We start from the raw sequence: 13,027 nt of genomic DNA, 5'->3' as shown, positions 1-13,027 counted from the left end.
TATTCTAGGAACTTTTGCCTTCATACTCAAGTGTGGGTTCTTTAAATTATTAATTCTATGTATCGTGTCAGTGTTCCTACATAAATCTGCTCAATTTTTTCCTAAAATAATCTGCAATTTATTTTTAGACACTAGGATTAGCAATCTTACTCTTCTATAGTTAGAGATACGTGAATAGATGGATGCAACATGATACAGCAGGGGTTGCAGTATAGACTTTGAATTCTTGCGTTGTGTGTTGGACCTGCAGCAGTGCCAAGGGGCAGCAGTCAGAATCAGAGCACAAGCTTACGGAAGGATGCACAGAGCGTCTCTTCTGAACAGCTTTCCATCTAATGTGAGGCAAAGCTCATCAAGTCATTTTGATTAACAGAAAGGATGAAGGAAGAGAGGAATAAAGAGTGCAGTTGACCGTGTACTTCACTTAGGCACTCAGCTGGGGTTTGCTGAAGCACATAATTTCTTATTTACTTTATTTTTAATATTTTATCTTTTTTTTTGCCCCTGAACAAGCAGTTATTTGAACAATTTTTGTGTGAATTGTAGCTGAAGTTTCTCCTATGGATAAGACCAAAGTAGCTGACTGTGCAAATTAGCTGAGAGCAGATATTTCACAGAATCACAGAATCGACTGGGTTGGAAAAGACTTCAGAGATCATCGAGTCCAACCCTTGGTCCACCTCTAGTCCGTTTATTAGATCATGGCACTAAGTGCCATGTCCAATCTCAGTTTAAAAACCTCCAGGGACGGCGAGTCCACCACCTCCCTGGGCAGGCCATTCCAATGCCTGACCACTCTCTCTGTAAATAATTTCTTTCTAATATCCAGCCTAAATTTCCCCTGGCAGAGTTTAAGCCCATGCTCCCTTGTCCTAATGCTAACTGCCTGGGAGAAGAGACCAATCCCCACCTGGCTATAACTTCCCTTCAGGTAGTTATAGAGAGTGATGAGGTCACCTCTAAGCCTCCTCTCCTCCAGACTAAACAACCCCAGCTCCCTCAGCCTCTCCCCATAGGTCTTATGTTCAAGTCCCTTCACCAGTCGTGTTGCTCTTCTCTGGACCTGCTCCAGCACTTCAATGTCTTTCCTGAACTGAGGGGCCCAGAACTGAACACAATACTCCAGGTGTGGCCTCCCCAATGCAGAGTACAGGGGAAGGATCACTTCCCTTGTCCTGCTGACCACGCTATTTTTGATACAGGACAGGATACCGTTGGCCTTCTTGGCCACCTGGGCACACTGGCTCATGTTGAGCTTCCTGTCAATTAGTACCCCCAGGTCCCTTTCTGTCTGACTGCTCTCCAGCCACTCTGCGCCCAGCCTGTAGCGCTGCAGGGGGTTGTTGTGACCAAAGTGCAGCACCCGGCACTTGGCCTTATTGAACTTCATCCCATTGGAATCAGCCCATTTTTACAGTCTGTCCTCCAGAACCCTCCTGCCCTCCAGCAGGTCGACACTCCCTCCTAACTTGGTGTCATCAGAAAATTTGCTGATGATCGTCTCAATCCACTCATCTAAATCATCAATAAAGATGTTAAACAGGACTGGACCCAACACTGACCCCTTCATGAGTCAAGGGGACAGGATACAGTATCAGTAACACTTAGACAACTTCTTAATGCATTGATTGCCAACAAAAATACATGCAGCACAAAAGAAATAACCAGCAACTGTTTTGGTTTTCTTTTCTTTAGATATTATTCTGAGTAGCATTAGACAACTTGTTGACACCACTTATCTTTTTTAAGCTAGCGTTAAGTGGTCTTGCATTTTTTGTATAGTTAAAGGAAGTATGTGATTCCCACAACATTTATTTATATTTTGAGTAGTTTTAGAACCTTGATATTTGTTCAGTGAACTCAACTAATTTAAGGTAACACACCTCCAGTGCCAGGTGCCGGCCTGTGCCCAGCGGTACAGCAGCTCTTCAGGAGCTGTCAAGATCCACTTTGGAGCAGGAAATGAGAAACATGGCTCTCCACTAACCCACTCTATGAACCAGAGAAGACACTGAGATGTTTTTCACTTCTTTCTTGCCAGAAGAAAGACTCAGGATCAAACTGTAAATATTTAGTCATAGTCTAGCTCACAGTCTGCTCAAGGCAAGGCCATAATGGGCTTATCAAAAACATTCTTCTAATTTTTCTAATTATCCTAAACAAAATATAAACTCATTTTCTCTAGTTACACTCTTACTGTAGGATATATTTTAATTTTTTCCATACTGATGCTGGGAAGTCAGAGAGAAGCAGGAGTGCTGGCAAGTACGTGGAGTTGTGTGTATTCCTCACATTTAAATCTGTGTTTGAAAGGTAGTGCTCTTGTATGTATTTCTGCATTAAAATTAAAATATCAGACAGTTTAGAAGGGTGCTTTTAAGGAAAAAAATATTAAAAGGACTTTTGTTCCTCTAGAAAAAGCAAATACTTCATACCAATCTGTGTGATTATTCTACAGGTTTTTTGTAAACATGGCACGTAGTATAATGACTAATAATGTAATGGTCATATGAAATAACCTCTCCCTTTTTTTTTTTTTTTTTTTAATAACTGATTTTTCAGAAAGTTTGTTAAGTTTTGGCTTTGTAATATGTCATAAATCACATTTCGGATCATCTTGTAGAGATAAAATTGCCTTCCCAACATATTGCATGTTTTCCTGTGTAATTAACACCTTGTTCACAGTTGTGTCTGCCAGTCAAAGCTCTGCCTTCTTCCCCCTGACACTTCCTTGATACTTTGTTTAGACTGCTGAGATTTTAAGTGTCATCCTCAGGATACTTTAAATAAGTCTAAACAGGAAAAGGAAGGTGCTTCAAGAAGTCAACAGTATAGATCATTTTAACTCAGAGAGACTATTTTAAAAGTATGAAGCAATTTATCTTTGTTTGTTACTTACACCATTGCCTCTCAATCTGTTTTTCATACTTTCTAAGGAAAGTTTACTGCTTTTCAAAAAAAGCCAGGAAATGTTAGTTTCCGTCTGTATTTCTGAAGTAGAAATCAGCCCAAAAGTCTGGATGTAGCTAACAGCAGCCCCCCTTTCCTCATGTGTGTGCACCTTTCCCAGTCCTGTCTCGTCTCTAAAGCCAGGCAAGCTACTCAGTTGCCCAGTGCACTGATCAAAGTTAAAAACAGCTCAACATTTTTGTGGGCCATTCCTAGCCCAGGTGACTTCCCAGCTCTGGGTCATCTCAGGGCTGCTTAGTGTCAGCAACACATCAGAGGACATACTGGGGGTGGCTGGTAAGGGACAGTATAGTCCTGAGCCCAGTGTAGGCACCTTGTACTGTATTTTCGTTCTGAAAAGTTACCCTGAGCAGCTGCCCCAGTTACAGCCCTGCATGTGCGAGTACTGGCAGGATTAAACAGCTCAGCACATAACATATGTCTCAGCTAGTTAAGACCCAGGAATTTGGCACTGCAAATATGCTGCGGTGCTTGGTTGTTTTTGGTTTTGTTTTTGTTTTTGTTTTTTCTTGCTGCCCTTAAAACACACTGACTGACTGAGAATCTTCATAAAACCCTGGTGACAGTGTACATGTTATGTTCTTCTCCAAATCTCTACCTCCTGCTTCTTAGGAGTGTCCCAGGCATCTGGGCAAGAGGTTACCCCAATGAGCTGCAGGGTGTGAGGAGGAGGGATTTTTCCACGCTTACTGTCATCATCTTGTTTCCCCTCAGCGCAGATCAAGATTCATGAGATGCAGAGCATGAGAGGGGTTTCCTACAGATCAGGACTCTCACCTGGAAAGAGCGAAGCTGAGATTTCACTTTCTGTTCCTCAGATTACTGCTGCCGTTTGTGTGAGATCATGATTTAATAAAACGCAGAAGCAGGGGCCACAACTTACAGAAATACCCCTATGTGTTAACTGCGAGCTGTCAGCAAGCGTTTTCATTTTTTAACTTCTTAAGCCAAGTTTTCACCAGGACATCCCCATAACACTTTTTGTTAATTTACATTTGCTATACACAAGCAAAAAATTTAGTTGTAATGGATATCATACATTTTTTTTTAATCCATCACACCTAAATATTAGTTGTTCTCAGCTGTTGTTTCTAAAAAATGTGCCTCAGATTTCAGCTTGTCAATAAAGATGTAAACTACTGTAAATTACTTCAATTTTTATGTTCATCTTCCTAAAAAAAAAAAAAAAAGCATATGTTAAACCAGCAGATGTTCAGCTGAGCTCTGAACTAAAAAATTGTAATATTTATGTGTGCATGTTTTTTTTTAGAATCTGAGTGAAAAGTCTCCCATTCACTTAAGTAGCCTTTTATGGGCCTTAGGTTTTCATACAAATGGTTTTGCATGGGCATTATATACACAGATGGTAGTAATTGCATGAGGAAGGTGAATTGTTTTTGCAAATAAATCACGGACTTTTCCACTTGTTATCATATCCTGGAAAAGGGTATGGATGTTTGTTAATTGGGTTATATTGCACATATGTACGTACTGCGCAAGTCCGGCACCACAGTTTAACATCGCAAGCTCTGGTATATTTAGATAAAATATAATTTTTTTACACCTCATCAAGATGCCTTGTTTATAACCCTATCCATGTGCACTCATGTTTGAGACACAGCTTTAAAATGTGACAGTAAATGTTACACTGATGCAAATATAGTTTGTCATAATTGTTAAAAACAATCCTAAAAGTACTCTAATTAGATAGTGTTGCAGTGACTGAGAGTATTCATTTTGGATAGTTTTTGAATTTTTTGCTAATATGCAAGGCAATAAATCTTAGACAAAATATTAATTCCAAATCAGTCACTAGCTGTAGCATTTGTAAATGTCTGTTCTTTTTTGTTTCCAGGGAAGGAGAGGCAAACCAGGCCTCCCAGGAAAGCCGGGGCCACCAGGACCTCCCGTGAGTAACTAATGAGGGGAATGGGAAATTTTCGCTCTATCCTGGAACTTTGTTAGCATTTTCATAGCAGGTTATGTGATCATAATTATAGTTGAATACAAGTGATGTTTGTTTACTCTGCTGTGTCAAACAGCTACTCTTGCTAGCCTTTTGATACTGCAAAGATAAAAGGACTGGGTCCACAAAAATGAGGGACTACACAGGAGGGAAAGAGCAAGATGCAAACTTCAGTGGAGAAAGCAGAAATTGTCTGTCGTTTCAAAGAAAGACTGGCCATGTATGCTAAATGTGAATACTGTGCATTCATTCACTTTGTATAATGCATGATGCTCTGCAGAAGATGGGATAATTTCTGTCTCGGAGGGATAATTTGAAAGATGAAGGACCGTGTGAAACATGTGCCAACTCTCTAAATGGTGGGAGGGTTTACACCCAGCACTGGAATGAGCACTCAGCTGTAGTTCAAATGAGTTTACTGAATAATTAGGAAGATAAAGAAATACATTACTCTATGGAAGGATTTGTAATCTGAAGCACTAAAGGATTTAGCTCAGATCTAAGATGTTTAGTATTTATTTATTTATTTATTTTTAAGTGATACATTGTTCCAAACTTGAAGTCAGGCATGGATCTATTTTAGCCTAGAATGAATATGGTATTCCTTTGGTAGAGGAAGATTTGATCATATTTGTAACATTCCATATATATTGTATTGCAAAAATGTTGTTGCACACAAATACAAATCAGCAATTTGTGGATTAAGTAAACTTCTACTGCTTTGCATTCTTAGTATCAAACAAAGACTTCATAATTTCTTTTTCTGCTTACCTGCAATAGGTAAAGGCCAGTAGTTTCCATGTCAGAACATTTGATTCTTATTCTTCGACCTCACTTCGAGGGAAAGCTAGTCTTATTTGTAGAGAAGAGAATAATGGACTGCTGTGTGAGATACAATCAGTAAAATGAAACAGATGTCACTTAAACTCATCTAAAACCAAAACTGCATAAATTTTATATTTTCTCCCCCTTTCCTTGCCAAATGTGTTCAGAAAGAGGAGCTGATGACAGAGTTCATTTATGCTGCATAAAACTAAATAGTCTCCCCTGCCTATAGCCATATCGAAGCCTTGCTTATTTGAGTCTTTCGTACAGTTTGGGCTTCCTAATGCTGAACCAGTACTGCAGAAGTCCAAACAGAGGAAAGGAGTGATGCAGAATCTTTCTTAATACAAATGGCAAAAAATGACCTTTAAAAGGAAAACCAAAACAAAACCATGCACCATGGCAGAACTCAATGTCAGACCTAATCTACTTAGCTTTTTGTGACCCAGTGAAAAGCTGCTGCTCTGTTACAGGTTTCTGCCATCGTAATTTTGCCGACAGGTCAGGCTTGTGAAGATGTATGATCCTTGACAGACATACCAAAAATTCTGAGTGAAGGCTAAATTGCACTTTATTGCTGAGGTCTGTTTCAGATTTTCATAGAGCAAACGGGATGCTCAACTTTGTCAGCATGGCTGCATCTGTACAAGGAGCTCTGTAGCTTAGCAATACACAGCAGAAAAGCATTCCTGTTGTGGTTAAAGGTATATATTTTCTGGTATAACTAGCTTGATGTGGTTCTTACTTTGGAGACAGCTTCACCAGCATCTTGTGTTCTTCCAAGACTGCATAGAAAAAGCACACCCTAGAAGCTGTATTACCTGTTAATGTGTACTTGCGGCATCCCCATATTTAAAGTGCTACAGCTTGTACATACCAAGGAGACTTTGACATGATCCATCATTCCTCCTCTCTTTTTCAAGGCTCAAAATGTATTAAATTTTGCTAGACTGTGCTTCCAGTTACCTTTTTTCTTCTAATAGCAGCTAGTGGCACATGAATATGTTGTCAGCCTTTACTTTGGCCTCTCCAAAGTGTGACAGAAGTGTCACACCTGCAGGGTGGTTGATGTCTCACATTTGGCCTATACAGGGTACAGAATGCTTAACAGATTGACCATTGACTGAAAATTATCTAGAAAAAGTACGTTTGGTGTTTGATTGATGATTCAGAAGAATAAGACGTTTGTATTTGAGAAAAGGGAGATTCAGTCATTAATTGTTGGCGTAGCTACACACACTGTGTGTTTGAAATCAATAAATTTACCTAATTTATCTATCAGTTTATGCCATGAGATTAAGTACTTAATTCAGATATTAATTCAGAAGAGCAGGCAGGTGTTCAGCAGTGACAAAAACAACCTGTAAGAAGGAAAATTCTGCCTCCTTGAGGAAGAAGTTGGTGAACAGTTGATGGGATGTAATACTTGTGAGATTTAGTTTAAAGGACAGCCCTAAAAAAAAGGGCAGGGAGACCACATTCTGAACAGTCAAAAGGGCTCTAAATTGTGCGCTACTAAGCAGTGTGAGTTTTTAGTAATTAAATTAATAAAATTATAAATATAATAAAATTAATATTAATAATATTATCAATATAACATATTTATATTCTTATCTGATAAGATAAAACTATCTGATTTTTCTAACCCTCTCTCAGTACCTTCTTTTTTTTTTTTTCCCCTAACCTAATTTCTGGGGATTTTTTTTTTTTTTCCAGAAAAAAATGATGTTAGTTGTAAATTTCTGGTCCTTTAACATCATCTTCACATCTTCAGTAAAAAACAAGCATCAGTGTCAAAAACATAGATCTATTGGCAAGTAGTGATGAAACCACTCTGTTGTAATAAAATGGGTCTCTTCTATGCAACTTCTTCCAGGTATCCTTTCCTTTGTGTCATTTTCCCCTTATCCTTTCTTTTATGTCATTTTCCCTGTGGAGCAAATGCTGTGCCCACAAAAGGCAAGGAGGCAATGAGGGTTTTTATTCAAGGGTTATAAAAAGTATTTCTGTAAGCATACCCAGATGATATCACCAGCTCCTTTTATTACTTTTTAAGGTTTATTAACTATTATAGACTTTTGAAGTGTTCTGTTATTCCCCTGTGGTTCAGAATTCACGGTTTGCATCCTTGCTGTCTCATGTTGTTTTTGAGTACTGTTCTGTTATTTCAGTACTGGAGAGCTGAGATGTGTGCTCACACTGGTCTCACTCCAGTGGGTAACAATTTGTACTGAAAACAAGGAATCCAAATGGGTTAAGTAGAACACCAGCTCCCTCTAGTGCTTTTTGATCTCTTCCCCCCTTTCAAAGATCCTAGAGAGCAATTCAAAGCTTCTGTTAAATAAATTATTCACTTCAGTCTCAGAAGCATTCTGCAAATTATTATTGTGAAATCAAAATCTCTGTACCCTTTAAATGTATTACAGACATTTTCTTGCTTGCGTTTTCTTCTGAACTCTTCTGAAAGAGATACTGTCTCTTTCACGTGCTGTTATCCTGCTCTGCATGGTTCTTCACTGAAATTGAAATGCGGATTTTATGAAACAAAAAGAAATACAATCATAGTAGGAAGCTGTGAGATTGTAAGTACAGCATTTTGATCTGACTGCAGAACTGAGCTGATAGCTTTCCTCTCCCATAGCTGCTAGCAAAAATATCTACAGGACTTGGCAACACAGCACGGGTTACCAGCAGACCAGAGATTATTTTGCATAGGGATAACACATTGGCTTTCTAGTTTCCACCCCATTTTTTTTTCAGTATTTAAAAGCAAAAGTATGGAAAGTGTCTGAACTTAGTATTTTTATATTGTTACCCTAAGGATGCACAGGCCCAGTTTTCCACTCTTCACTTAGAGGAAATGCTTTGCTGGTCTAGGGTTGTAGAATTGCTACCTGCCTGGTTTTGTTTGGATTTCTGAGAGAAGATAATTTATTTTTCTATTTGCCCTGCTTAGCTTCATGATGTCTGGCACTGTTTTACATATTATGGTCATTTGTGGGAGGTTTGGGGCTTGCAGCATGGATATGTTGTTGTTTTTTTTTTAATTTTATTTTTACTTACACACAAATCAGCAGCTGGTTATTTCTATTTACATAGGTGAGAGGGCAGAAGAAGGAGTTTCACTTATTTCTCCATTTAGGGTTAACTTTATATTTTCTGTCCCAGTTTTCTCTGTCTCTACTGGAACTGTTATGACTGAAGGAATTCCATTTCTGAGTAGTTCTCTTTTTCATGGGACATCAGATTGTTTTTAAAATAAAGAGAGTGCCAAGCTAGAGTTGTGCTTCAGACTTTTCCCAGTACAGCAGCGTTCTTTGGGGTGAGTCCGAGTGTGACTTCTGCCCAGTGCTGCTCTTTGGCAGGAGGGAAGTGCTGTCAGTGCTGGTTTTTAAAGCTGCAAAGCATGAGGACTACCTGATTTAGACAAGTGCCATCTTGTCCAAGAATCTGTCTGTGGCAGAGCAGGGAAATAAAATTTGGATCTGCCAAATCACAGGTTGCTAAACTGCAGTCACAATTATTCATCCTCTTAAACCTGCTGTTTTCTAACAACACATCCAAAGGTAGTTTTTGCAACCAGAATCGATTTATTTCACAATTGCTGTAGCCCTTGAAGCTCATAATTTAGTTCATCATTCACCTTCTCTAGGGGCTGAACTTCGTAACTTTTATCTTCACAACTGTTCTTGCTTGGAAGATTAGATTTGTGTTACTCCTTAAAGTCTTAAATTAAAATAGTGCTTCATTTTTGTTTGTGTTGCATGTGAGGCAGTGAAGATGTTTGCAGGCTACTTGAATTTCTTCATTTAATTCCATACACTTTTGGTCTCTTTTTATTCAGCATGTATGTCAGGGCCACTAAAGTAGTTATCTTAAGTAGCCAGCCGTTTGCCTTGGAAATCTCATTTCCTCTGCCTCAGGAAATACTGTCATTCCTCTACCAATATTTTGAAAGTGAATGAATGTTATCAGTTAATTACAATAAACAGAAAATTAAAGCAATGATAAGTGAAAATTGTCAGTAGCATTTCTGGTATTCCTGGACTTTCAGCTGCCTTTTTGAAAAATATTGGAAATGCTTGCTTGGTAAGCTAGGAATGGCCGGCAAGGATTGGCCAGATTGTTTGTTTCTATGCATTTGGGTTTTTTAAATCCATATAAAAATGTGATTTATTTAACATATTTTATCGTGGCATATGTCATGCCCTCATCATTCTTTTCATTTGCTCTTTGGAATATTTATACAATATCACACAGCTGCACTGATGAGTTTCATGGTTTTTTACATTGTAGTAATAAGAAAAACAGTGTTTTACTTTAGCGGGCAGCCACAGATCTGGAATACATGGATACAAGTGATTACACTGAGTCACTTGCAGATCTCTGAAATGGCCTGTTCTTGAGATACAACCGATGCAATTTACTTGTTACACATTTTACTGCATGGACTGTGAGACTGGGTAGACTTTTTCAGCAGTCTCATCTTTACAGAAATGCAGACGGACTATAAAAGTTAAGTGAGAAAAGTATATTATAAACCCCAGTAATTTCACAGTTTGGAGCTATTTCCTTTTAAGCACCTGTGTTTCTATTCCTGCCTTGTCTATAGAAATAACATCTGAAACCTGTTTGTAATTTTGGAAAACTATCAGGGCACATTTTCAGTTCTTTTCTTATTCATACCACTGTAGACTTTGTGTGCTTCGCATCTCTCAATTACACAACTTGATATTAAAAAAGAAAAAGGAAACCCCGCTCAAGTCAGCTTTTCATTGGTGTTTGCAAAGCATCAAATCTGAAAAACATCTGAAGTGGCAGATGTGCAAAATTCTCATTCAAAAGCTAGAAATTGCCTGTACAGCAGCTCCTCAGCTCTAGTTAATTTCATTGTTCTCCACCTGCAAACCGATACTACTGTTTCTTTTTTTGTCCGTAGAGACTTCAGAGTGTATTATGCAGCTATGTTAGTGGAGACAAACAGCATGGAAAGGAAGGAAGAGACTAGGAAAGCACACTTCAATAAAAGTATTTTCTGTTGTACACTTGTTTTACTGATTTTATTTTAGAAAGAATGATGAAATATAAAATTGTTAAATGTGTGTCAATTTTTGAGAATGGAAAGACTAGAACCAGAGAGAGGGTTAACCTCTGGTAACATAAAGGCTGTGGTATAGTCAAGAGTGCAACCCGAATGCCTTAAGTTCCCCTTGACTGACTTGGTCACAAGCCAGTTCTGAGGTTTTTTTGAGGTTATGTCTGTTTTTCAAAGCCATGACATGTACAAAGGCTTTCCATTTTGTCAAAAAATATTTATTCTATGTACAAATAATATCTGAGAGTTTGGGGTTGGTGGGAGATAGAGCATTCAATCCTTCCTGGGTTGTGTGGTTGCAGCAGTTTTGTTTGTGGAAAAACAGTAAAAGAAACAACGTGATGGAAAATTAGAGAGGAGAATAAATTCTTGGTTGTGACTGCTTGCAGGATTATAGAATCTGGATTCAACAATTTGACACTATAGGATTACAGAATTGAAGCTGAGATATCTAAAAATTAGGCAGTGTTGTCATGGTTCCGTTCCACTTCTGGATTTCCAAAACGGATATTGAAGTAAAAATTTTTCCATTAACTTCAGAAATTAGTTGATGAGAATCTCAGTCAAAACATCATGACTATATTTATTTTTCAACTTAATTTTGAAGTGACAATTCACTTGCAAAATAAAATGAATCAAATAATTTATGCCTTTGTATTTCTTCTGATGTTGTGGATAAAAGAGGGAGTGAGGCACCTGTGGTGTTTCATGTGGCTTCCGAAAATTCCTAGTGGCCCCTAATATTTCAGTGCCACTATATTTCTGTAACAATGTAATCTCAGTAAAATACGTAGGATCATATTTTATAATGTAGTGATAAAGTCTCAGAACATACCTGTCTCGTTTTGGTGTGCTGCAATTATGTTATGCCAGGTCTTACTGATTTAGCCATCTGTTTTAATAACTTTTATCTATTTGATTTCTCTTTGGCTACTGTCTTCCTAGTTTTTTTATACCTTCACACTCCATGGGAACTTTGTGATTGTCTCTCTTTTATTAGTTACTTGCCATCAGATTGAATTTTTTTCCCCAAGGAAGTAGCAGTCTGTCTGTTGAATCAAAATCAGGGTTCTGTGTCTCATGTTTTTGAAGTTCAGTACCTCCAGGGAAGTACCTTTACTGGTAAGGAGAGCCATCAGGGTTTTGCAGAATGATCTTCTACATGTGGGAAAATTTTGTGTTTGCCATTCTGTGCACTCCTACAGAGCAGATGCATCTTGCTAGAGAAGACTTTGCTGTCAGAATGCAAATCATAACAGCAAATTTAAATGCTTTGTCAGAAAACTTCAAAATATGATTAGATAGGAGCCAAAAGATACCACCCTTGGGTTTTGCATCCTCAAAGTAGCTATCTTCTTGGTTTTTTTGCCACTTTTCAAAACTCAGCAGTTTAGAAACTGACTCTCCTTCCCCTCTGTGCCTGGAAAAAAAGAAATGAACTTACAGGAAACAATTTACTGTGTAATCAAATAAAAATCTAAACCCTTTTATGTGACCACTGCTCTTTGAATATGGGTATGTAAACATAACGTAAGTTAAATCAAAATGACTGTCTGATGCATGTTTTTCCATATAGGGTCCCTCTGGACTAAAAGGAATTCTGGATTCATTGAACACGCATTATAATGAGGTACAGAGATTTGATGTAGTGTCTGTGTGTGTGTGTGTGTGTGTGTGTGTGTTCATGCCTAAGAAGTACCTAAGGTAGAAATGACCACAGTTTTGATACCTGTGAACCACATTCCAAATTAATCCAAAAGGCAGATCCTTCCCTGTCCCCTTTCTGCATCCCTGTATAGGCTCAATCCACAGTCCAGTCACATACCTACTGTGCCATCTATCCTGCTGCCACGTGTCTTACTTCCCATCCATCTTCTAGTCATGTATTTTTGCCTGGTATAACACAAAAAGGAAGTGGGTGGACCATCTAGCTGTTAGTGTAAAGCATCAGCTTCACACTTGTAAACCTAATTGCTCTAAACCATATATGACATTTCTTCTTTCTTCACCTAGACTATTGTGTTCCTAAGAGTAGAATAGAAAGACAAGGAGGCATAATTCTTAAAGATCTGCTAGCAATCCAGGAAAATTTGCCTTATGTTTGTATTATAGACTAAGAAAAATATTGTATAGAATCTCCTGCGGCTACAAGAACTTCATAGGAAAAATTA

The 13,027-nt window shown here is 38.3% G+C and overlaps 1 protein-coding gene across 1 annotated transcript in view; it reads left to right on the top strand.

The window, feature by feature from the left end:
- COL19A1 (collagen type XIX alpha 1 chain) overlaps positions 1-13,027 on the top strand; it is a gene marked incomplete at both ends in the record, with an annotated part of 187,590 nt that overhangs the window by 123,062 nt on the left and 51,501 nt on the right. The window contains 2 exons of the mRNA XM_082048168.1: positions 4,826-4,879; positions 12,433-12,486. Coding sequence (XP_081904294.1) covers positions 4,826-4,879; positions 12,433-12,486 — 108 coding nt within the window. The remainder of the gene's footprint in view (positions 1-4,825; positions 4,880-12,432; positions 12,487-13,027) is intronic.

Source organism: Streptopelia decaocto, assembly GCF_964273445.1.
Source record: "Streptopelia decaocto genome assembly, chromosome: 3".
NCBI lineage: Eukaryota > Metazoa > Chordata > Aves > Columbiformes > Columbidae > Streptopelia > Streptopelia decaocto.
The sequence above is the reverse complement of the archived record's forward strand: the minus strand, read 5'-3'. Positions and strand labels throughout refer to the sequence as shown.